Source organism: Hyla sarda, chromosome 9 (assembly GCF_029499605.1).
Source record: "Hyla sarda isolate aHylSar1 chromosome 9, aHylSar1.hap1, whole genome shotgun sequence".
NCBI lineage: Eukaryota > Metazoa > Chordata > Amphibia > Anura > Hylidae > Hyla > Hyla sarda.
Genome location: NC_079197.1, coordinates 28180455 through 28207219, shown reverse-complemented (window position 1 = coordinate 28207219; position 26765 = coordinate 28180455). Strand labels below are relative to the sequence as shown.

The 26765-nt window shown below is 43.2% G+C and overlaps 2 protein-coding genes across 3 annotated transcripts in view; one reads left to right on the top strand and one right to left on the bottom strand.

Moving 5' to 3' along the window:
• Window positions 1–1394: 1394 nt before the first annotated feature.
• On the bottom strand, window positions 1395–26765 carry IDH3G (isocitrate dehydrogenase (NAD(+)) 3 non-catalytic subunit gamma). 2 transcript variants are annotated; one of them, XM_056539124.1, is made up of 14 exons: window positions 26618–26765; window positions 24626–24667; window positions 22501–22512; window positions 22080–22177; window positions 21287–21402; window positions 21147–21207; window positions 19789–19921; window positions 9648–9781; window positions 9469–9571; window positions 6863–7009; window positions 6339–6433; window positions 4926–4986; window positions 3235–3339; window positions 1395–1744 (listed from the first exon to the last, which is right to left on the bottom strand). In XM_056539124.1, the coding sequence occupies exons 1-13, from the start codon at window positions 26693–26695 to the stop codon at window positions 3238–3240; spliced, it is 1182 nt and encodes a 393-aa protein (XP_056395099.1). In that variant the 5' UTR covers window positions 26696–26765; the 3' UTR covers window positions 1395–1744; window positions 3235–3237. The 2 variants fall into 2 exon arrangements, with proteins under 2 accessions (XP_056395099.1, XP_056395100.1); XM_056539125.1 differs by lacking the exon at window positions 22501–22512.
• The window catches only part of SSR4 (signal sequence receptor subunit 4), a 34695-nt gene continuing 10967 nt past the window's right edge, over window positions 3038–26765 (top strand). The window contains exon 1 of the mRNA XM_056539126.1: window positions 3038–3075. Coding sequence (XP_056395101.1) covers window positions 3053–3075 — 23 coding nt within the window. The 5' untranslated portion in view covers window positions 3038–3052. The remainder of the gene's footprint in view (window positions 3076–26765) is intronic.

Genomic DNA, 26765 nt, shown 5'->3' with positions numbered 1-26765 from the left:
GCATGCTCAGTAGCAATAACGGATCATAACTAAACATAAAAAGAACGGACGTAATTTGCGAACATCCGTCACCCATAGACTTCAATGTTAAAATGTAACAGCTGTAATTCCACCGTAATTTCTGACGGTACAAAAATGAGTGCATGCACCATCAAGTGCCGTCAAAAATAACGGACGTTAGTCAGAACGGGACAGAACGGATGCTAAAGGATGGTCAAAAAATCCTATTGACATTAATTTTTTCCGGACTATCTGACGGGAGTTCGCGAGGAGGTTTTTACAGGAGGAATTTGTGCTTATACTGTGAGGGTAATATGTACGGTATCTGCTGTAGATTTGATGCGGCGTTCATTCATTTACAAAACACTATCGGCAGCTTCAAATCTGTAACAGATTCCGCACTCCCATTCACACTTCTGAATTTCCGCAAGCGGAAATTCAGAAGTGTGAATGGGAGTGCGGAATCCCATAGAAGTCTATGGGCTTTAATTTGAGGCGGAAATTCTGCCGTGTGGATAGACCCATAGGGGAAGATTTATCAGAACCTGTGCAGAGGAAACATTGCCGAGTTGCCCATAGCAACCAATCAAATCGCTTCGTTAATTTTTAACAAGACCTCTGCAAAATGAAAGAAGCCATCTGATTGGTTGCTATGGACAACTCTTCCTTTGGACAGGTTTTGATAAATCTCCCCCATAGGCCTCATTCCCTGTACAGATTCGGTTACAGATTTGAAGCTGCAGATTTCAGTGTTTGTAAATAAATGAAAACAGCATCAAATCTACAGCAGATCCTGTTCATGTTATTACCCTCACAGTATAAGCACAAATTCATTACAGGATATTATTATAATTTTTTTTCAGAGACAAGTGAAAATTCATGAAAAATTTGCAATATATATTTTGGTGGATCATGTGGCATATTACCCGCAGACCTACCGCAAAGTCCACAGAAGCGAATTTCAAAATCACAGATTTTTGTTCTCTTTTTTTAAATAATCTGGACAAATCGATGCCTATTTTTCAACAGCAAAACTGTCCTATGTGCCTTTTCCTGAAAATGTCAAAATACCATGAAAGTCACTACGGTAACTAGAGATGAGCGAATTTACAGTAAATTCGATTCGTCACGAACTTCGCGGCTCGGCAGTTGATGACTTATCCTGCATAAATTAGTTCAGCTTTCAGGTGCTCCGATGGGCTGGAAAAGGTGGATACAGTCCTAGGAGACTCTTTCCTAGGACTGTATCCACCTTTTCCAGCCCACCGGAGCACCTGAAAGCTGAACTCATTTATGCAGGAAAAGTCAGCAACCGCCGAGCCGAGAAGTTTGTGACGAATCAAATTTACTGTAAGTTCGCTCATCTCTAACGGTAACATTCTCATCACACAGAATCAGGTTTATTAATCTCTTTATTTTAAGGTGACAACACAATCAAATGTACAGATGCATCAGAGCTTATGTTACACATACGTGACCTGACCCAAGAACATGTACGGATTGCGGCTCCTCCATGTGAAAGCATAGCATGATGGTGTACAGCCCATCCATTACAGAGAACTCCAGATTCTATAATAAGTGCAGGGATTAATATAGGAGTGCTCACACCTACGCACTGTAGGCAGCAGCTATATGCTGGAAATAGCAGCAGTCACTGACAAGGGTGGTGGAGGGAGCCAGAGCATGGAACGCACAGGGTTAGTTACCAATACAGGCAGAGAGATCTTCATGTAAGGACAGTATCCTGCAAAAACAAATAGAATTATGTGAACCACAAAGTGAATGCAACTACAGAAAAAGAAGGGGAGGAGAAAGCAGGGACACTGTATTTCTTTGAAGCCCAGGTGACTAGGTGACCAAATTATATTCCTGGTGAAAAAGTCTTTAACATTTTCCTGTATCAAAGCTTTCCTACTAGAAGGGAGACCTTCAACTGCACGTATTTGATATGTAGGATTTTATTCTGCAGATTATAATGTAAACTAAATGACTATAACACAGCTTCAATCTTGCACATCAAACATACGATTTCGATGGCAATGCTAAAGTGCTGAAAGTGTACCTGTCAGATCTCACAAAAAAACAAAACTGCTATATGTTACTCAGTACCTCACCCTGATCATGTACATGTAATTTTTATGTCTTCATCACCGATATTTCACTATAAAATAGCATATTACTGCTGCTCAATGTCTTTTTCATCTTGTCAAAGGGAGGGGGCGTGTCCATCTCTTGCCTGCACTGGGATGACTCCTCACCCTCCCTCACGCTGCTGACTCACTGCTCTGGGGGAGCCTGCCAGCCCTGCTCTGTAACCATTTCCTCTATGGTTTTATGCCACACACACACACACACACACACACACACACACACACACACACAATGATTATTGGAGATTGCCTGTACTCTACCACCAAAGACAATATGGTGAGTGTATAACTTACATCTTCCTATGTCATTCATGTGTGTCATCCTTAGGCAGCCCTGTAATGCTAGTACTTGTTTTGGAATAGCTGGAGATACACTGTTTGGATAACTCTTTTTGTGGCAGTGTTGCCTTCAGCTGTGTGCGTACAGCTTTTGCAAAAACTACCATCCTTTGACTGTCCAGGTATACTTGGAGTTGTAGTTTTGCAACAGCTGGAAGCACATGCTTGGTAAAATTCTGTGTTACAGCAGTGTTGCTGCAGGCTGTGTTCCTCCTGCAGCCTTGTCAATCAGCCATCTTGTGCCCATGACCCTTGGACACACTCATATTTCTGTGGGACTTATCAGTGTCCCAGGGAGCTATGGGGACCCCTAGTTGTGGGATTTTCAAAGGCAGTTTTCTTTTAAAGAATTTTTTAAAGAAGTATATTAGAAAAACTTTTGTAAAACAGTTTTTGTATCTGACTTTAAACATTAGCCAGGAACTTGGTATAAAGTCAAGGAGGCGGATCTCCACTGGCCTTGCCCTGCTGGGCTTTATTGACAGGTCTCTTCCTTTACACACAACCACAGGGAGAGATCTGCCACCCTGTGGAGAGTCGCTTCCTAACTATAAAACGCTGCAATGTTTCAGAGAAATACAAAAAGGTAAGGAGAATATCGTAGCTCATTATGATAATGTGGGGGGGGGGGGGGGGGGGCGGTCATACTGCCAACGAGCAGAATCACTGGTATGCCACTTTGCACGTCATGCGACGGCTACAATTTGTTAAATATATAAACTGCAACGTTAACATGTTCTCTTACCTCTTAAATAGTGACTGCACGGCCATTCTTCACAATGATCTGCCTGCAGATGGACTGTACCACTTCTGAGGTGGTACCCTGACCCCCTATATCTGGAGTGTGCATCTGTAGGGATTAAGAGAACAGTGACTATGGGGACATTAATCAGTCCGTGTAGGTGCACTGATGTTATACACAGGATTTGATGGTTTATTTGGAGTGAACAATTTGTTACATGGTGCAGGGCCTGAGATAAATATGGGGCTAGTACACATTTTTTGTGAAATTTCACTTCAGAACACCACTTTGTATGTCCCCCTTCCCTTCAATGTTTTAAAGGAAAACGGTCAGCCAGGTTCACCCGCACTATACCCAATACACTGGGTTATAGGGTGGGTGAACAGGAATACAATGAGGGGTCTCTCTTCTCCCTCAAATTGCCGCTGAGTTACGCCCCAGTAAAGTTCCGCTGTTTGTCCCCAGCATCACGCTTCAAGGCGGGGCCCCCGCCGGCTGTCTGCCTCTGACTTTATAAAAAAAAAAAGGGGTACTCCGGCCCTAAGACATCAAGACATCTTATCCCCTATCCAGAGGATAGGGGATAAGGTGTCTGATCGCGGGGGTCCCGCCCCCTCAATGCAAGCCTATGGGAGGCACTTGCATTGAGGGGGTGGGGTGTGACATCACAGGGGGCGGAGTCGTGACATCACAATACTCTGTCCCCGTGGTTGTGAGGCTTGGGGCCGGAGTACCCCTTTAAATTAACTGGTGCCAGAAATAGAAATTACTTCTATTTAAAAATCTTAATCCTTCCAGTACTTAGCTGCTGTACACAACAGAGGAAGTTCTTTTCTTTTTGAAGTGCCTTTCAGTCTGACCACAGTGCTCTCTGCTGCCACTTCTGTCGATTTTAGGAACTGTCAAGAGTAGGAGCAAATCCCCATAGCAAACCTATCCTGCTCTGGACAGTTCCTGACATGGACAGAGGTGTCAGCAGAGGAATTTCAGTCTTCCTGCCCTTTAAACCCCAAGCAGGGAACATGCAGACAGTAGAGGACTTGGGACCCATTACTATCAGCAGGTGGCAAGTTACTGCAAGGAGCATAACCTGCAAACCTTTGGGGAAAAATGTATCATGGGTGCAGATTTTCGATCAGGTGGAGCACGCCAACTTCATCCGTTTGTGCAAATGAAAGTAAGCCCCTGGATAGTGCATAAAAGGGTGTACACAAGCCAGCTGCTCACTGGAGTACATTTGCGCAAAAACAATTCAGCGCACCAACAGGTGCATGTGCTAATCCCCCCCCCCCCCCCACCCCAGAAGTGCACAATGAGAAAAATGACAAATCTAGCACAGACAACATAAAAGAAGAACAAAAAGAAATTATCATTTTGGCGCAAATCAATGCGCAAATTAAAAAACAGACAAGTTGATAAATTCCCCCTTTAGTCTATATGGGAGCAGTGGACATTAAGTGTCATTAATCAGATGACTACAGTAGAGCTTATGTTTCCTGGTGGTAATTCTTAGTGAAGCGTCGTCCGCCATCAATACGACCATAAGTACCATGTGTTTATACACATCCATGGTGATGACTGCTGGACGCTAAGCGTTGCTCCGGTGTGGAGGACAGTGATATCCCCAGCACAGGAGGGTCTGGATCAGGTCCAGCTGTCACCACAGAACCATGAATCCCATCTGCTGTACTTACCCGATGTTCATTCATACTGCCCAGAATAGCTTTCCGAATGGAGGCGCCGTAACTGTGCAACCTGCCAAAACAAGAACGGCTTCATTACACAGTACACGCAGACTATGGGACAGGACAGTGAATAGTATACAGCATGGATCCCCACCCAGGGTGCCTCCAGCTGTTGCAAAACTACAACTCCCAGCATGCCCGGACAGCCAAAGGCTGTCCGGGCATGCTGGGAGTTGTCGTTTTGCAACAGCTGGAGGCACCCTGGGTGGGAAACACTGGTATGGAGTGTGAGGAGGATGATGATCCTACTTTAGATGGTACCAAATTGTAAACTAAGGGGTGTCGTTAAAACGTACAGTTTGAGCATATTAAAATCACCAAATAAATACAGTGCTTAAAAGGGGTACTGAGATGGAAAACTTTTTTTTTTTTACCAACTGGTGCCAGAAAGTTAAACAGATTTGTAAATTACTTCTATTAAAAAAATCTTAATCCTTCCATTACTTATTAGCTGCTGAATACAAGAGGAAATTATTTTCTTTTTGGAACACAGAGCTCTCTGCTGACATCATTTTCAGAACTGTCCAGAGTAGGAGAAAATCCCCATAGCAAACATATGCTGCTCTGGACAGTTCCTACAATGGACAGAAATGTCAGCAGAGAGCACTGTGTCCGAAGAAGAAAATAATTTCCTCTGTAGTATTCAGCAGCTAATAAGTAATGGAAGGATTAAGATTTTTTTAATAGAAGTAATTTACAAATCTGTTTAACTTTCTGGCACCAGTTCATGAAAAAAAAAAATAAATAAATAAATAAATAAATAAATAAATAAATAAATAAAGTTTTCCGCCGGAGTACCCCTTTAAATACCCAAATTAATAGTGGAGACAAAGAAAAAACAGAAAAAGTATAATATAATACACGACTCCAATTCAAGGAGAAAAGAGGATACCAGTTAGCAAGAAACTCCTATTATTGTCCCTGGAGACAAATCATACATTCCTTATGGATGCTCAGAGTGCATATTATCTGGACAGCAAAGGGTAACCTATGCACGTGTTCCCAACGTGTTTCTGTCCACACGTCGTAACAAGCGTGGCAGCTTCTTCAGGGGAACCTAGTGCCACCAGATACATTTATAGTTATTAATAAGAATCATCATTAGGGTGCAACCTAGAGATACCCATGTGCACTACCATAAATACTCCTCTATATATTGTTATGCTCATGAGTATCACATCGCTGCTGGATCATCCTATTCGGGGGCATCACGGTATATAGGCATCAGTCCCAGTGATTTGTATAGCAGAGCCAATTTTGGATGCTGAGCGGTATCATTAATTCAATACTGTAGCGACAGGGAAGCGGGGAGTTGTCCCGGCGTGCCGAACTAGCTCGTGGTGTAGCTGGCAAACTACTTACTTTAGATGGTCCAGCATCATACAGCTGGCCAGCAGCATCGCAGTGGGGTTCGCGATGTTCTTGTTGGCTATGCTTTTCCCGGTGTTCCTGGTTGCCTATAGGATGAGAGATTTAGAAATATTTGTTATGCAGCATGTTTCAGGAAGGGAATTAAAGGGGTATTAATAGGATAAATAATAGAATAAATAGGGTCTCTGAGCAGGGAACCTCGTATGTCAGAATAATGGGGGAAATCGCTGCCAACTCTCCATTATAATCAATGGGACCTATAGCCATCCTAGCTCAGCCCTTTCCCGGACTCCCACCGATTTGAATGGAAGGGCCGTCACATCTTTATTGAATTTTATGGGGGGGTCATAGGACGCCTATTCGACCAATAAGAGACTGTCCCAGTGATGGGGCACTTAGGGCCTATCCTGCGACCAATCCTATAGATATGCTATGAATGTCATTGGCCAGAATAACCCCCTTCCCTTTAGAACACGAAAGCAGATCACTTATGATCCTAAAGAAAAACCTCTTACCGTTTCAAATACAGCATAAACGTCACCATAATTCGCACCAGGTACGAGGCCGGGGCCCCCGACAAGCCCAGCGCAGACATTATTGACTATGTTGCCGTACAGATTGGGCATCACCATAACATCAAACTGCTGAGGATTGGATACAAGCTGCAAAATGAAACGTGCATCAGTATTAAAGGGAGAGGAACAAGTGTTCGGCCATTTTCCTATGTCACATATGAGTAAAGGATAATTCAGCACAAAGATGTAGGGGGCCACTTCATTAGGCAAGACAGGAGACCCCAGTTCTCATTATAGGTGAAGGCTACATTTAGTACATCCTATTAATTTGAGTGTCACTAAACAGCTCCCTAAGGGGCAGATCAGAGGATAGGAAAGCTTGTTTTATTTATTTAGTTTATTTAATTTTTATTTATTTATTTATTTATTAAATTTTTCACCTTTCCACATTTCATCAGGAAAAAAAAAAGGATTGTATGTACATATAACGTCTTCATTTTATTCTATAGGTCAGTGATACCATATATAAAATGCATTTGGAAAGTCTTCAGACCTTTTTCACTTTTTTACGTTTTGTTCTGCTGAGGGTTCCCCCCCCCCCCTTAATACCCCCTAACGAGAATATGAAAACAGAATTGTAGAACATTTTGGCAACTTCATTTTAAAAGGCAAAGCCAAAACTTTATGTCTACATAGGCATTAAAGGGGTACTGCATTGGAAAACATTTTTTAAATCAACTGGTGCCAGAAGGTTAAACAGATTTGTAAATTAGTCAAAGTAATAGCTTATACCTCTAGGACCTCACCAAACCTTGGTGCATAATGATAGGAGTGGAAATACATTTTAATATAACAGCGTTACTAATATAAAATATAAACAAATTTACACATTTGTAAATGATAATCCCACTGTGCCCTAGTGGGATATCAATAATGGATTATTGAAATGGATAATTAGTATATTGTCCAGTAATCTGATACTCCGGTGTATATGGAGAAAGTCCGTTAGTCCGCAAACAAAAAATTAGTGAAAATCCCGTTTTGTAGCAGAATAATTGCACTTAAAAAATAAAGTCAATCTCCAGATAAAAGATATACTGCATTTTTCGTCCTATAGGACGCACCCAATTTTTAGGGGCAAAATCTAAAAAAATAAAGATTTTGGAGCCAATAGTGGTCTTCAACCTGCGGAGGGGGTCGGAGGACTACATTACCCAGCACCCCGAAACGTGTTTAGGTGTCTGACACTGTTCATACAGTCATTACCAGCGTCCGCTTGCAAACCTGCTAGTCCCAGCAACAGAGGAGTTAATCCAGTGGAGTCACCTGCAGTAAATTCAGCTGATTGAACAGGATTTGGAAAGACGCAGCCCTGTCTGATTAGATAGATAGGGCTGTGTATAAGGTCTTACAGCTGGAAATGTATATCAGAGCAAACACCAAGCCACGAGAGGGGGGGTGGGGGGGGAGAAGAACTGCCTGCAGAGCTCAGAGACAGGATTGTGTGGAGTGTTAAAAAAAAAAAAAAAAACATTTTGACATTTTTGAATCATGTCTGGAGGAAACCCGGCACTGCCCAACACCTGCCCAAACCATCCCTACAGTCAAGCATGGTGCGGGCAGCATCATGTTGTGCGGGTGTTTTCCAGCAGCTGGGGAAAGGAGGCTGATCAGGATTGAGGGCAAGCTGAATGGAGCAAAGTACAGAGATATTCCTAATGAAAACCTTACCCACAGTGCTCTGAACCTCAGACTGGGCCAAAGATTCACCTTTCAACAAGACAATGACCCCTGGCACACAGCCAAGACGACACAGGAGCGGCTTAGGGACAACTCTATGAATGTCCTTGAGTGTCCCAGCCAGAGCTCTGACTAAACCCAATGGAACATCTATGGAGAGAAATGAAAATGGCTGCCACCGATGGTCCACATCAAACCTGACAGAACCGGAGAGGATCTGCAGAGAAGAATGGCAGAAAATCACCAAATCCAGCTGTGGCCTCATCCCCGAGAAGACTGGAGGCCGGAATCACTACCAAAGGGGCTTCACCTAAGTAAATGGGTCTGAATACTTGACCATGCAGTAATTTAGTTTTTCCTTTCCAATAAGATCAGCAAAGATTTGTAACATTCTGTTTTCACTTTGTCATTATGGTATTGAGTGCAGAATGAAGGGAAATTTTTTATTTTTTTATTTTAGTACAAGGAATAACAAAAAAAAATTTGAAAAAGTGAAAGGGTCTAAAGACATTCTGAATGCATTGTATGTGCTTTTTTTTTCTTTTACTTTTACAAAATAAAACTAGGGGAGGGCGTAAGAGGAAGCCCACTTCCTATGTCTAACCACCTTGAGGTTATGGTCACTAATGATCGCACCTAAAGGGTTAAACTGCTAGGATCAGATCAAACTCTGATGCCGGCTGTGGCGCAGGGATATTGGCAACATATTACAGCCGGCACCTAAGGTGGGGGGGGCGCAGCCTATTACATCCACTATAACTACAGTATAAGTCAAGTTCTAGGAATGCACCACTAAAATAAAGTTATGTGCAAAGGCCATAAGGGGTTAAACTCTGAAGGGATCCCCTATGCCAGGTACTACTTACCTGCATTGTGGTATTGTCGACGATCATACTCTCAAAAGTGATATCAGGGTAACCAGAGGCGACCTCCCTGCAGCACTGAAGGAACAAACCATCCCCCAGTTTCCTGCAGAGAATATTCAATAAGATGAGATATGATAATATGATGTAGAGCGCGGCCGACCACCAGTATAATGACCTACATGATGTTGGCCTTGTGCACGGCCGTGATCTTCTTCCTGCCTTTCTCTCTGGCCAGTTTGAAGGCGTAATCTGCAATACGCAGCGAGTTGGTCCGGGTGATGATCTTCAGACTCTCCACCACCCCAGACACACTCTACAACACAAATACAGATCAATATATCAGTATATACAGCATCACCCATAAGAGAGTCCACCCCCCACATTATATATACAGTATATCCCATAAGTGACTCCACCCCTCACCTTATATATACAGTATATCCCATAAGTGACTCCACCCCTCACATTATATATACAGTATCTCCCATAAGTGACTCCACCCCTCACATTATATATACAGTATATCCCATAAGTGAGTCCACCCCTCACATTATATATACAGTATATCCCATAAGTGAGTCCACCCCTCACATTATATACAGTATCTCCCATAAGTGAGTCCACCCCTCACATTATATATACAGTATATCCCATAAGTGAGTCCACCCCTCACATTATATACAGTATATCCCATAAGTGACTCCACCCCTCACATTATATATACAGTATATCCCATAAGTGAGTCCACCCCTCACATTATATACAGTATATCCCATAAGTGAGTCCACCCCTCACATTATATATACAGTATATCCCATAAGTGAGTCCACCCCTCACATTATATACAGTATATCCCATAAGTGAGTCCACCCCTCACATTATATATACAGCATCAGCCATAAGAGAGTCCACCCCTCACATTATATATACAGTATATCCCATAAGTGACTCCACCCCTCACATTATATACACAGTATCTCCCATAAGTGAGTCCACCCCTCACATTATATACACAGTATCTCCCATAAGTGACTCCACCCCTCACATTATATATACAGCATCACCCATAAGAGAGTCCACCCCTCACATTATATACAGTATATCCCATAAGTGAGTCCACCCCTCACATTATATATACAGTATCTCCCATAAGTGAGTCCACCCCTCACATTATATATACAGTATCTCCTATAAGTGAGTCCACCCCTCACATTATATATACAGTATCTCCCATAAGTGAGTCCACCCCTCACATTATATATACAGTATCTCCCATAAGTGAGTCCACCCCTCACATTATATATACAGTATCTCCCATAAGTGAGTCCACCCCTCACATTATATACAGTATATCCCATAAGTGACTCCACCCCTCACATTATATATACAGTATATCCCATAAGTGAGTCCACCCCTCACATTATATACAGTATATCCCATAAGTGAGTCCACCCCTCACATTATATATACAGTATATCCTATAAGTGAGTCCACCTCTCACATTATATACAGTATCTCCCATAAGTGAGTCCACCCCTCACATTATATACAGTATCTCCCATAAGTGAGTCCACCCCTCACATTATATATACAGTATATCCCATAAGTGAGTCCACCCCCCACATTATATATACAGCATCAGCCATAAGAGAGTCCACCCCTCACATTATATATACAGTATATCCCATAAGTGACTCCACCCCTCACATTATATATACAGCATCACCCATAAGAGAGTCCACCCCTCACATTATATACAGTATATCCCATAAGTGAGTCCACCCCTCACATTATATATACAGTATCTCCCATAAGTGAGTCCACCCCTCACATTATATATACAGTATCTCCCATAAGTGAGTCCACCCCTCACATTATATATACAGTATATCCCATAAGTGAGTCCACCCCTCACATTATATACAGTATATCCCATAAGTGAGTCCACCCCTCACATTATATATACAGTATATCCTATAAGTGAGTCCACCTCTCACATTATATACAGTATCTCCCATAAGTGAGTCCACCCCTCACATTATATATACAGTATATCCTATAAGTGAGTCCACCTCTCACATTATATATACAGTATCTCCCATAAGTGATTCCACCCCTCACATTATATACAGTATCTCCCATAAGTGATTCCACCCCTCACATTATATATACAGTATATCCCATAAGTGAGTCCACCCCTCACATTATATATACAGTATCTCCCATAAGTGAGTCCACCCCTCCCATTATATATACAGTATATCCCATAAGTGACTCCACCCCTCACATTATATATACAGTATATCCCATAAGTGAGTCCACCCCTCACATTATATATACAGTATCTCCCATAAGCGAGTCCACCCCTCACATTATATACAGTATATCCCATAAGTGACTCCACCCCTCACATTATATATACAGTATATCCCATAAGTGAGTCCACCCCTCACATTATATACAGTATCTCCCATAAGTGACTCCACCCCTCACATTATATACAGTATCTCCCATAAGTGACTCCACCCCTCACATTATATATACAGTATATCCCATAAGTGAGTCCACCCCTCACATTATATATACAGTATCTCCCATAAGTGAGTCCACCCCTCACATTATATATACAGTATATCCCATAAGTGAGTCCACCCCTCACATTATATATACAGTATCTCCCATAAGTGACTCCACCCCTCACATTATATACAGTATATCCCATAAGTGAGTCCACCCCTCACATTATATATACAGTATATCCCATAAGTGAGTCCACCCCTCACATTATATATACAGTATCTACCATAAGTGAGTCCACCCCTCACATTATATATACAGTATATCCCATAAGTGAGTCCACCCCTCACATTATATATACAGTATCTCCCATAAGCGAGTCCACTCCTTACAATATATGTTCCACTTAAAACTAGTTTTGATTAAAGGAGTACTCCGGTGCACACTTTTTTTCATGTTATCCCGTCCGGGCTGCAAAATAAAAGAAAACACACTTTATCTTACCTGCCAACGAGCCCCCGGAGCTTCGGTACAGGTGTTCGGTCCCCGGGCTGTATTCTTCTTACTTCCTGTTAGCCCGGCACGTCACACGGAGCTTCAGCCTATCACTGGCCGAGGCGGGACATCGCTGCGGCCAGTGATAGGCTGAAGCTCCGTGTGACGTGCCGGGCTAACAGGAAGTAAGAAGAATACAGCCCGGGGACCGAACACCTGTACCGGAGCTCCGGGGGCTCGTTGGCAGGTAAGATAAAGTGTGTTTTCTTTTATTTTGCAGCCCGGACGGGATAACATGAAAAAAGTGTGCGCCGGAGTACTCCTTTAAATGCCTTTTGTGAAAACTAGAATTGACTGCTTTTTCCTAGTTAAAAACAGTTTTTACTGAATGCCTTGGTTGAAACACCAGTTTTTACTAAACGCTTTTGTGAAAACTAGAATTTACTTTTTTTTTATTGAGATTGTTTTTTGTGACATTGTACTTTATATTAGTAGTACATTTTGTTGATACATGCAGTGTTTTTTTTTTGCTTTTTTCTACATTTTAAACCCTGTACTTTTAAAGAAAGATAGTCATGCCAAATAAATCTAGTTATTAGGGATGTCCCGATATCATTTTACAAGTACCGATACCAATTACGATATTGTTTTAAATGTTATGTGACAGTTTTTTTTTATTTTTTTATTTTTTTTTTTTTTTTTTACAGGAAAAAGGGGGCGTTTTTATATTAAAAAAACAAAAACATAAATAAATAAAATAAATGTAAATCCCCCAGATAGCTGCCCCATAAATGAAACCCCTCATAGGTAGCCCACCTATTAGATTGCAAGTGAGTCTCCATAATAGCTTGTAGGTAGTAGATAGCTCGCCACATAAGGAAGGCAGGAGAAGTCCCCCTATAGCAGGCAGCAATTTCCCCTATAGCAGGCAGCAATTTCCAGCACCCCCCTCCCTCTGGCATACATAACTCCTGTGGCTCTTTCTTTTTCCCCTGTCGGTTCCAGCACAGTGCAGCGATCGTGGTGGGGGGTTAATGGTCCCGAGGCAAGATGGCTTTCTATTAGCGTTGCTGTGTAAGAGGGGGCGTGAAAGAGGAGTTTCAAAAACTGTGATTATCTGTTGTGCGGAGTGAATCTGTGGAGTGGGTGCGACTGCCTATAGCCCACATTCATATTTTGGGTAAGTTTTTCTCTTTTGCACATAGTGGGATAACTGTTAGAGTTTAAACACCCTTTTTAATTTTTTTTTTCTCTGTTCCACCTCTAGGGGGAGGAGGAGTAGATTGGGCACAGGTGTATAAATCTTAGCTTGGGACTCTTATTGAGAGCTTGCTCTTTCTGAGTGTTGCTGTGTAAGAGGGGGCGTGAAAGAGGAGTTTCAAAAACTGTGATTATCTGTTGTGCGGAGTGAATCTGTGGAGTGGGTGCGACTGCCTATAGCCCACATTCATATTTTGGGTAAGTTTTTCTCTTTTGCACATAGTGGGATAACTGTTAGAGTTTAAACACCCTTTTTAATTTTTTTTTTCTCTGTTCCACCTCTAGGGGGAGGAGGAGTAGATTGGGCACAGGTGTATAAATCTTAGCTTGGGACTCTTATTGAGAGCTTGCTCTTTCTGAGTGTTGCTGTGTAAGAGGGGGCGTGAAAGAGGAGTTTCAAAAACTGTGATTATCTGTTGTGCGGAGTGAATCTGTGGAGTGGGTGCGACTGCCTATAGCCCACATTCATATTTTGGGTAAGTTTTTCTCTTTTGCACATAGTGGGATAACTGTTAGAGTTTAAACACCCTTTTTAATTTTTTTTTTCTCTGTTCCACCTCTAGGGGGAGGAGGAGTAGATTGGGCACAGGTGTATAAATCTTAGCTTGGGACTCTTATTGAGAGCTTGCTCTTTCTGAGTGTTGCTGTGTAAGAGGGGGCGTGAAAGAGGAGTTTCAAAAACTGTGATTATCTGTTGTGCGGAGTGAATCTGTGGAGTGGGTGCGACTGCCTATAGCCCACATTCATATTTTGGGTAAGTTTTTCTCTTTTGCACATAGTGGGATAACTGTTAGAGTTTAAACACCCTTTTTAATTTTTTTTTTCTCTGTTCCACCTCTAGGGGGAGGAGGAGTAGATTGGGCACAGGTGTATAAATCTTAGCTTGGGACTCTTATTGAGAGCTTGCTCTTTCTGAGTGTTGCTGTGTAAGAGGGGGCGTGAAAGAGGAGTTTCAAAAACTGTGATTATCTGTTGTGCGGAGTGAATCTGTGGAGTGGGTGCGACTGCCTATAGCCCACATTCATATTTTGGGTAAGTTTTTCTCTTTTGCACATAGTGGGATAACTGTTAGAGTTTAAACACCCTTTTTAATTTTTTTTTTCTCTGTTCCACCTCTAGGGGGAGGAGGAGTAGATTGGGCACAGGTGTATAAATCTTAGCTTGGGACTCTTATTGAGAGCTTGCTCTTTCTGAGTGTTGCTGTGTAAGAGGGGGCGTGAAAGAGGAGTTTCAAAAACTGTGATTATCTGTTGTGCGGAGTGAATCTGTGGAGTGGGTGCGACTGCCTATAGCCCACATTCATATTTTGGGTAAGTTTTTCTCTTTTGCACATAGTGGGATAACTGTTAGAGTTTAAACACCCTTTTTAATTTTTTTTTTCTCTGTTCCACCTCTAGGGGGAGGAGGAGTAGATTGGGCACAGGTGTATAAATCTTAGCTTGGGACTCTTATTGAGAGCTTGCTCTTTCTGAGTGTTGCTGTGTAAGAGGGGGCGTGAAAGAGGAGTTTCAAAAACTGGAGTTTGAAAGCAGGAGGTTGAGATCGCTGTGAGTTTAAATTTTTGAACCCACAAGGTCTACAAAAAATTTTAAGTGTAATTTTGACTGTCTGTTTTTTCCTATACATTTGTGAAATCCCCATAACTAGATGGCCTCCATGTTGGAAAATGCAGTCCAATGTACATCCTGTTCAATGTATGCAATCCTTGAACAACAGTTTGAGGGTGCATATTGTTGTGCGAGATGTGTGCTAGTTGTCCGTTTGGAAGCCCAGATCCTGCATCTAGAGGGGCGACTGGCAACAATGAGAAGCATTAACAACATGGAGAGGAGTCTCCTGCTCACTGAGCAGGCACTCTCGGGAATAGAGGTGGGGGAGGACAGTGGGACGGAGTTGCAGGACAGTCAGGCAGTTAGCTGGGTTACAGTTAGAAAGAGGGGTAGGGGAAAAAGTGTCAGGGATGCTAGTCCTGAACTGGCACACCCCAACAAGTTTGCCCGCTTGGCAGATGAGGGGGATGCCATTACAGAGCTAGCAGAACTGCAGCAGGATACTGCCTCTGACCGCCAGGGGGGTGTCTGCTCCAGTAAGGAGGGAGGGAGGAGTACAGGGCAGGCCAGACAGGTACTAGTGGTGGGGGACTCAATTATTAGGGGGACAGACAGGGCAATCTGTCACAAAGACCGGGATTGCCGAACAGTGTGTCTGCCTGGCGCACGAGTTCGGCACATCGCGGATCGGGTTGACAGGTTGTTGGGCGGGGCTGGAGAGGACCCAGCAGTCATGGTACATATTGGCACCAATGACAAAGTAAGAGGTAGGTGGAGTGTCCTTAAAAATGATTTCAGGGACTTAGGCCGCAAGCTTAAGGCAAGGACCTCCAAGGTAGTCTTTTCTGAAATACTACCAGTACCACGAGCCGCACCAGAGAGGCAGCGGGAGATCAGGGAGGTAAACAAGTGGCTCAGAAGCTGGTGTAGGAAGGAAGGGTTTGGGTTCATGGAGAACTGGGCTGACTTCGCTGTCGGTTACCGGCTCTACCGTAGGGACGGGCTGCACCTCAATGGGGAGGGTGCAGCTTTGCTTGGGGAGAAGATGGCTAGAAGGGTGGAGGAGTGTTTAAACTAGGGACTTGGGGGGAGGGAACCTACAGCAAAGAGGGGGAAGATAGTGTAGATAGAGAGGTGGGAATTATAAATGTACCTGGGGGTGGAGCGGAGGGAGGGGTTAGAATAGTTAATAGGATTAGGCTTCATAGGAAAATAAAACTTACACCCTTGAATCCCATTAACCCCAATAACATAAAGGATGGAAATGTAAAGTGTATGTTCACAAATGCCAGAAGCCTAGCAAATAAAATGGGGGAGCTTGAGGCCTTGATACTGGAGGAACATATTGATATAGTTGGGGTCACTGAGACATGGCTGGACTCCTCGCATGACTGGGCTGTCAATCTGCAGGGGTTTACATTGTTTCGCAAGGATAGAATGAACAGAAAAGGTGGTGGAGTCTGTCTGTATGTAAGAAGTGGTATGAAAGTCAGTGTGAACGATGCCATAGTGTGTGATGATTCTGAGGAGGTGGAATCATTGTGGGTAGAATTACAAAAGGAGGGAAATACTGAAAAAATAGTATTTGGTGTAATCTACAGACCCCCTAATATCACTGAAGAGATAGAAGTTCGGCTGCATAAACAAATAGAGAGGGCTGCCCGGGCAGGTACAGTGGTAATAATGGGAGATTTTAACTATCCAGATATAGATTGGGGTCCGGGGTTGGCTAAAACTACAAAGGGGCGACAATTCCTAAATTTATTGCAGGATAATTTTATGGGCCAGTTTGTGGAGGACCCAACAAGAAGTGATGCCTTGTTGGATCTGATCATTTCCAACAACGCAGAGCTGGTTGGTAATGTAACTGTGCGGGAAAACCTTGGTAATAGCGACCACAATATAGTTACTTTTGACTTAAAATGTAGAAAACAAAGACAGGCGGGGAAGGCAAAAACATATAACTTTAAAAAGGCAAATTTCCCTGGGCTGAGATCTGCACTACAGGACATAGACTGGGGGAGGTGTTCTCAAATACTGATACAGACGGTAAATGGGACATCTTTAAATCAACTCTAAATAACTATACAGCTAAATATATACCAAAGGGGAACAAATATAAACGATTAAAACTAAATCCTACATGGCTGACACATGATGTTAAAAGAGCAATAAACAACAAAAAAATAGCCTTCAAAAAATACAAATCTGATGGGTCAGCTATAACATTTAAACAGTACAAGGAGCTTAATAAAATCTGTAAAAATGTAATAAAAACAGCAAAAATTCAAAATGAGAGACAGGTGGCCAAAGAAAGCAAAACTAATCCTAAATATTTTTTTAGATATATAAATGCAAAAAAAACAAGGACAGAGCATGTAGGACCCCTTAATAATGATAATGGGGAGGTTGTCACAGGCGATCAAGAGAAGGCGGAGCTACTGAATGGGTTCTTTAGTTCTGTATATACTATGGAAGAAGGAGCTGACATTGGCCAGGTCAGTGCTGGTAACACATCATGTACAGGTCAGTGCTGGTAACACATCATGTAATGTACTGAACTGGCTTAATGTAGAGATGGTACAAGGTAAGTTAAGTGATATAAATGTAAGCAAATCCCCAGGACCGGATGGACTACACCCAAGAGTTCTTAGAGAGGTAAGTTCAGTAATATCTGTACCCCTGTTCATGATATTTAGAGATTCTCTGGTGTCTGGTATTGTGCCAAGGGACTGGCGCAAGGCGAATGTGGTGCCAATCTTCAAAAAGGGCTCTAGGTCTTCCCCAGGAAACTATAGACCGGTAAGTTTAACGTGCATTGTGGGTAAATTGTTTGAAGGACTTATAAGGGATTACATACAGGAATACATAGGGGATAATTGTATTATAAGTGATAGCCAGCAAGGGTTTACTAAGGATAGAAGTTGTCAAACCAATCTAATTTGCTTTTATGAAGAGGTGAGTAGAAGCCTTGACAGAGGAATGGCTGTGGATATAGTGTTTCTGGATTTTGCTAAAGCATTTGATACTGTCCCTCATAGACGTCTGACAGGTAAGTTAAGGTCTTTGGGTTTGGAAATTTTAGTTTGTAACTGGATTGAACACTGGCTCATGGATCGTACCCAGAGAGTGGTGGTCAATGATTCGTACTCTGATTGGTCCCCGGTTATTAGTGGTGTACCCCAAGGTTCAGTACTGGGACCACTGTCTAATTTATTTATCAATGATATAGAGGATGGTATTAACAGCTCTGTTTCTATCTTTGCAGATGACACCAAGCTTTGTAGCACAGTACAGTCTATAGAGGATGTGCATAAGTTACAAGATGACTTGGATAGACTAAGTGTCTGGGCATCCACTTGGCAAATGAGGTTCAATGTGGATAAATGTAAAGTTATGCATCTGGGTACTAATAACCTGCATGCGTCGTATGTCTTAGGGGGGATTAAAGGCAGAGTCACTGGTAGAGAAGGATCTGGGTGTACTTGTAGATCACAGACTACAGAATAGCATGCAATGTCAGGCTGCTGCTTCCAAAGCCGGCAGGATATTGTCATGTATCAAAAGAGGCATGGACTCAAGGGACAGGGACATAATACTCCCCCTTTATAAAGCATTGGTACGGCCTCACCTGGAATATGCTGTTCAGTTTTGGTCGCCTGTTCATAAAAGGGACACTGCGGAGTTGGAAAGGGTGCAGAGACGCGCGACTAAACTAATATGGGGCATGGAACATCTTAGCTATGAGGAGCGATTAAAGGAGTTACAATTGTTTAGTCTTGAGAAGAGACGTTTAAGGGGGGATATGATAAACGTATATAAGTATATAAATGGCCCATACAAAAAATATGGAGAAAAACTGTTCCAGGTTAAACCCCCCCAAAGGACGAGGGGGCACTCCCTCCATCTGTAGAAGAAAAAGTTTAGTCTCAAGGGGCGACACGCCTTCTTTACCATGAGGACTGTGAATTTATGGAACGGTCTACCTCAGGAACTGGTCACAGCAGGAACAATTAACAGCTTTAAAACAGGATTAGATACATTCCTGGAACAAAATAAGATTAATGCTTATGAAGAAATATAAAATCTCATCCCTTCCCCAATATCGTGCCACACCCCTACCCCTTATTTCCCTGGTTGAACTTGATGGACATATGTCTTTTTTCGACCGTACTAACTATGTAACTATGTAGCCACCATCTTACCAGGCGCAGTGTTACACGTTCAGCGGCGGCCAGTATCTGCATAACGTACATGTACGTCACAGGTCGGGAAAACCTCCCATGATATACATGACAGGCCAAGATTGCTGAGTGTATGGCAGGGGTTCCCAAGCAGATGTTTCAAAACTACAACTCCCAGCATGCCCGGACAGCCTTTGGTTACCTGAGAATGCTGGGAGTTGCAGTTTTGTAACAGCTGGAGGAACACTGGTTGGGATATACTGTGTTAGACCCTCCCCCCAGCTTTCATTCATATTTCCTCATCAATAGTTCACCTCATGCTCCAGGCTGCTGTACTCCCCCTCCGTATTCTCCCGCACTATCAAGATGTCAATGTCCTTGTGACGGGTCTGCACACCAGGCAAGCTCTGACAGTGGATAACATTTGCGTAGAGATCCAAGCTGGTTCTAAGAAATAAAAGACAAATGACACGTCATAAAGAAAGAAACAGTAACATATATGGCTTCACCTTCACAAGACTTTCTAGTCTGGTCATGTGATGCACTCCAGCGCCAAGAATACCAAACGTTGTTTTTTGGCCAAGAGCAGCACGGAGGGACCGCTCTCTATTAGTGCAAGTAAACATTGGTGCCACAAGGCTTTTAAATCATGCGTCAGACAATAACATGTCGTTTCTTTTTTCTCTAATTTTCCATTTTACTACCTTAATTTTAAAAGAATCTTAAAATCTTGCAGTTTCAGTCTAGGCACTTGGCTTAAAACGGAGAAGGGACTTTTTTTTCCCCCTGTGACAATAAGGAGGACACTGCTGGAAAGTGATCAGTACAGAATCAGACTTGGGTCACACGTGCCGTATTTTGCTGCATATGTTCTGCAGCTAAGTTTACAACTCATCGACTTCAATAGGTAGGAGAATACGGCACATGCAACCCTACCCTTTTAGTAAAAGGGGACACCAGTAGATAGGTAAGAAAGTATCTTCGCAATAGCTAAAGCTCACAGCTCAGCCTCCACCTCCCTGTGGAATGATCTCTGCAAAGGTCACAGACCATGCCCAGAAGCCTTTCCCATTTATAACAATGGGACGGCTCCAGTCTATTGTTGTCTATGGTTCATGGGTCATACTGTAAAGCATATCACTAACTGCTGCTGAAAACAGCTCAGGCAAGTTGGCAGACCTAATAATGTACAAAATGTAATAAAATAATAATAATAATAATAATAAAATTAAAAAATGCAATCAGTTAAGAAAAAAAAACAACATCTAGTTGATACTTTCCTTTAAAAAGGGGACAGTAACCATATATTACCGATATGGATATTTAATAAAAGAGTCATACGAAGTCAAAATGTACTAAGGTAGAGGTCGTCACCCAGGTACATTCTGCACTTATGTTTAGTTCGGAAAGGCAGTATAGTCTCATTGTTTTCAATGGGATTCTGCTGCACTGAGAACACGACAACATTTTCGCAGATGTTTATTATATTAATTATTTCTGTGGAATCCGCTCAGACATGCATTGCCATCTATGAAGACGGCGCATTTCAGAGTGGTAGAACATGCAAATTTGCTGAATATGTCTGCATATTTTCTGCTGTGTGAACCTAGCCTAACCGAGACCAGCATCAAATATCTTTGAGGATCTCACAAGCCTGTATAATGTGACTTACCGCAGCATGTTATTCCGAGACAGGTGAGATGGCGGCATGTTATGGTTTGTCTCAATGTTACCTGAAGATAAAAACAGAAAGGGGCGATTATTTTTATCATAGGTCAAAACCATACGACCATATATAAAACAGTTCAATACCTTTAAGTGCCACCCTGTTTCTTCGGATGGCGGTGATGGCGTTCTGGATGTCTTCTTCATCCGTAGCAGTGGAGTTCACATTCACCACCTCAAAATCCACTGGCACACAGGCATGTCTGTAAGATTACAAAACACTATGTATTACCAGCAGAAGAAAGAGGTACAGTGGTCCCTCAAGTTACAATATTAATTGGTTCCAGGACAACCATTGTATGTTGAGACCATAACTCTATGGAAACCTGGTAATTGGTTCTGAAGCCCCAAAATGTCATCCAAAAATAGGAAAAAGTGAGGAATAAAGAAAAATAAGAGGATAACTAATACAGATAAAGCAAATCCTTACATATAAAAGAAAGAAAGATCTGCTGGGAGCTGTAATCACTGTCTATGTAGAGGACAGGAGCTTCTTCAGGGTCCTGTACAGTACACAGCGTCCTAAAAGTAAAATGGAGCCGCCCTCACCTGGTGTCCAAAGGAGCAGCTAATCCTGGCACAGGTAAAGAGTACAGAACATGTAATACCTCCCCTGTACTGTAGGGGGCGCTACCAGATAGCCAGTCAGTGCATACACTTCAGTAATACAGGGGTTTTACCAGTGAATGCCCATTCTGATTGGTCGGTTCTTCTGGCCATTGACACGTTTCACAGATCTGGACTGTCCGTACATTGTATGTTGAGTCTGGTTTCAAGTTACAATGGTCCAGAAAAAAACATTGTATGTTGAAAATATTGTATGTTGAGGCCATTGAGGAATCACTGTACATGATCTGACCTACCAGGGGTGCAACCATACCTGAAAACCTCCTTAACATGCAGGGCAAGTTCTGGGCCGATGCCATCTCCAGGGATCATGGTCACGGTGTGTCTTCCGCCATACTTTGCAGGTGGAGGCTAAAACCAGATACACGGACCAGATATTAGACAGCGGACTGGTAAAGGGGAACGTTCAGCTGACACCATTATTACCAAATTTCCATACATAGACTAGGTCTATACTAAGAATAAAGGATTATTGGTCTCATCTATTCTCACCGATCACAGTCACCACTACCAAGGATTATTATGATTGGTTACAGCTAGGACAGTAGTGTTAGAGAAGGGAAGGAACATGCCTTACAAGGATTATGTCACAAAATTATGTCACTTTATGGAATGCAAAAAAAAAAAAACACAAGGAAACAAGACACACGATAAGCTCACGGACACATACTTACTATCATGTGCTGCTGTTAAGAGACAGAAAAAGGGCAAAGTCAGAGACATAGAGAATGGGAACCTGCTGGAGGGATCGACTTGTTTGTGAACAAAACATATTGAGAAACAGACTCTATAGACGCTGGGAGCAATCAGGACCCGGTGGTGACCCTGCAGTCAGTGAGTTATGCTCTGGCCCATTTTGTGCAAAAAATAAGAGCCCAAAATGACCTAGAACGGGAGGGAGCACAACGCAGCGTTGTCTTAGCTGAATGTGGGTGTTTTACTTCTCCCCACATCAGACTACTACGCGGTCAGAGCTAGAGATGAGCGAACTTACAGTAAATTCAATTTGTCATGAACTTCTCGGCTCGGCAGTTGCTGACTTATCCTGCATAAATTAGTTCAGCTTTCAGGTGCTCTGGTGGGCTGGAAAAGGTGGATAAAGTCCTAGGAAAGAGTCTCCTAGGACTATATCCACCTTTTCCAGCCCACGGGAGCACCTGAAAGCTGAACTAATTTATGCAGGAAAAGGCATCAACTGCCGAGCTGAGAAGTTCGTGACGAATCGAAGTTACTGTAAGTTCGCTCATCTCTAGTCAGAGCACATAAGTCACCAGATTCATAAGAGGTAAATTAATATTATTTATATATATATATATATATATATATATATATATATATATATATATATATATATATATATATATAAAATTCTGCTGAAGTCTATCAGCATCATACTAAGGAATATATATATATATATATATATATATATACACATACACATATACATACATATACACACACACTCCTTAGTATGATGCTGATAGACTTCAGCAGAATTTTTTTTTTTCCCCCCCCAGATCAACCGGTGCCAGAAAGTTAAACAGATTTGTAATTTAAAGGAATGTGGATACCGCTCTCACCAGCTCCGGACACCTCCTGCACCTGTGCTGCGGACTGCCGGCACCGCCTCCGGCAACTCCTTATACTTGAAAGAACTCCGTCCGGCACCAAGGTATGAGGTAAAAGGCTTGTCTTTATTTATTCCACAGCAGGATACATACAGATAACGATGTCTGACGCGTTTCGCCCTTTGCAGGGCTTAATCGTAGATTAAGCCCTGCAAAGGGCGAAACGCGTCAGACATCGTTATCTGTATGTATCCTGCTGTGGAATAAATAAAGACAAGCCTTTTACCTCATACCTTGGTGCCGGACGGAGTTCTTTCAAGATTTGTAATTTACATCTATTAAAAAAAAATAGTAATCCTTCCAGTACTTATTAGCTGCTGAGTACTACAGAGGAAGTTGAGTTGTTCTTCTCTCTCTCGGACCAGTGCTCTCTGCTGACACCTCTGTCTGTCTCAGGGACTGTCGGGAGCAAGAGAGGTTTGCTATGGGGATTTTCTCCTACTCTGGACAGTTCCTAACAAGGACAGAGGTGTCAGCAGAGAGCACTGTGATCAGACAGAAAAGAACAACTCAACTTCCTCTGTAGTATACAGCAGCTGATAAGTACTGGAAGGATTAAGATTTTTTTAAATAGAAGTCATTTACAAATCTTAATTTATCTTTTTGGAGCCAGTTGATATGCCAAAAATGTTTTCCTCTGGAGTACCCCTTTAAAGACAAGCCGTAACTCTATAGTGGCTGCTGGGAGTTGTAGTGTGCAGCTGCTGCAGAACCTCAGGTTGGGAACCACTATAGATCACTTTATACATAGGCATCAGAGATTTGTGCGATGGATCGAACATTTACATGGAAACAGAGCGAACTATGATCTGGTTCTCCCTCTATACTCAGAAATAGGTCATTGGGTCCCAATGAGGCCATCTTCAAATGGCAGAATCTTTGAGCAGAATTCCGTGGAACTATTTACCTCAGAAATGACACTGCAGCAGAGTCCCTTTGATTTCATGCGCACAGCGGAATTCCCGCAAAGGAAACATCATTGTTTCTACGGATTCTGCTCAGAAATGAATTGCCATCTGGGGAGACGGCGCATTTCCGAGCGGTCCTAGCGCCAGGCAGAACATGAAAATTTGTGGAATGTCCGTCTGGGTTTTCCGAGAAGACATTCCACAAAAATTCCTGCCGTGTCAACATAGCCTAACGGCGAAAGGAGCATGGCGGCTTCACTTACCGATGAATAGTCCCGGTGCTGAGTCCATGCTGCAGGCAAAACCTGAAAGTGAAGACAATAGATAGACATGAGAAATTCTGAATCGTACGGACAATATGGAGAAGTCATGAGGAGAAGACATACAGTCACGGGGGGGAGATTCATCAAAACCTGTCCAGAGGAAGAGTTGCAGAGTTGCCCATAGCAACCAATCAGATCGCTTCTTTCATTTCTCAGAGGCCTTGTTAAAAATGAAAGAAGCGATCTGATTGGTTGCTATGGGCAACCCAGCAACTTTTCCTCTGGACAGGTTTTGATAAATCTCCCCCAATATGGAGACAGTATGGAGAAGTTATGAGGAGAAGACATACAGTCATGGGGGGAGATTCATCAAAACCTGTCCAGAGGAAAGTTGCTGCGTTGCCCATAGCAACCAATCAGATCGCTTCTTTCATTTTTAACAAGGCCTCTGAGAAATGAAAGAAGCGATCTGATTGGTTGCTATGGGCAACTGAGCAACTTTTTCCTCTGGACCGGTTTTGATAAATCTCCCCCCCATGAAGTCTAGCTTCACTACAACGCAGCTAGAACACGTGACATGAGAGGTGGGACGAATGTCTGTCACTTCCAACATGGAAATTTCTTAAGACCAGCCGTTCGGGCATGCTGGGTGTTGTAGTTTTGCACCATCCGGAGATCCACAGTTTAGGGACTATGGATCTAGGGCATGGTTAAGCCATTAGCTACTGCAAAACTACAACTCCCAGCATGCCCGGACAGCCGTTGGCTGTCCGGGCATGCTGGGAGTTGTAGTTTTGCAGTAGCTGATGGCTTAACCATGCCCTAGATCTATGGTCCCTAAACTGGGGACCCCCGCGATCTCTGGTGCGGCGCCCCGTCATTCGACGCATGGAGAGAACTCCGCTCCGTGCCCAATGACTGGTGATGCGGCCGCCACGCCCCCTCCATTCACTTCTACGCTAAGACGTAGCCATCACGCCTCCTCCCATAGAAGTGAATGGAGGGGGTGTGGCGTGACATCACAGCTTCCACGTTCCTGATGCAGACGCTGCCGGCACGGAGATCGCAGGGGGTCCCCTGCAATCTAACATTTTATCCCCTATCCTTTGGATAGGAGATGTTTGCGGCAGAGTACCCCTTTAAAAAATTTCCATGTTGGAGGTGACAGACAGATGTGCCACCACTTATGTCATGTGACTACAAGAGCATGCTGGGAAGTGTAGTAATGCAATAGCTGATGGCTCACAGGTTGGGCACCATCGCCCTAGATCTGTGGTCTCCAAACTGTGGACCTCCAGCTGTTGCAAAACTACAACTCCTAGCAAGCCCGGAGTGTGTTAATAGTTTGGCTGACAATTCAGGCAGTGTTTCCCCAACCAGGGTGCCACCAGCTGTTGCAAAACTACAACTCCCAGCAAGCCCGGTGTGTATGTATAGTTCAGCTGACAATTCAGGGCAGTGTTTCCCCAACCAGGGTGCCTCCAGCTGTTGCAAAACTACAACTCCCAGCAAGTCCGGAGTGTGTTAATAGTTTGGCTGACAATTCAGGCAGTGTTTCCCAAACAGGGTGCCTCCAACTGTTGCAAAACTACAACTCCCAGCATGCCCGGACAGCCAACGGCTGTCCGGGCATGTTGGGAGTTGTAGTTTTTCAGTAGCTAATGGCTTAACCATGCCCTAGATCCATATTCCCTAAACTGTGGATCTAGTTTTGCAACACCTGGAGGTCCACAATTTGGAGACCACCGATCTAGGGCAATGGTGCCCAACCTGTGATCCATCAGCTATTGCATAAGTACACTTCCCAGCATGCTCTTGTAGTCACGTGCTGTCATAGCTTGCTGGGAGATGTAGTACTCCAACACCTGTGAAGGTCATGTACACCCTACAGGCATCTCTCCATCCCATCAATACACGTCCATGGCTGTGACATTGCAGACACACAATGGCTACTACATAAGGAAAGCAGTGACGGGTTATAATGGACACTACCTGCTGCCTGATACCAGCCTTTCCAGGGAGAGGAGACAGCAGGATCCTGGAAACTGCAGACACAGTGCGAGCCGCCATGTTGGAGGCGTGAAAAGCGCAGCCTGACAAGCGATCGATGTGCGCATGCCCAAAACACCTACTCCATCAA

What these genes read in the sequence shown, in the direction of transcription:
- IDH3G (XM_056539124.1), bottom strand. Translation starts at nt 26,695, where the DNA reads ATGGCGGCTCGCACTGTGTCTGCAGTTTCCAGGATCCTGCTGTCTCCT. An exon ending in AAACAGGGTGGCACTTAAAG is followed by an intron (nt 21,208 to 21,286) that starts GTATTGAACTGT and finishes TTTTATCTTCAG; the next exon opens with GTAACATTGAGACAAACCAT. An exon ending in TCGACAATACCACAATGCAG is followed by an intron (nt 7,010 to 9,468) that starts GTAAGTAGTACC and finishes TTCATTTTGCAG; the next exon opens with CTTGTATCCAATCCTCAGCA.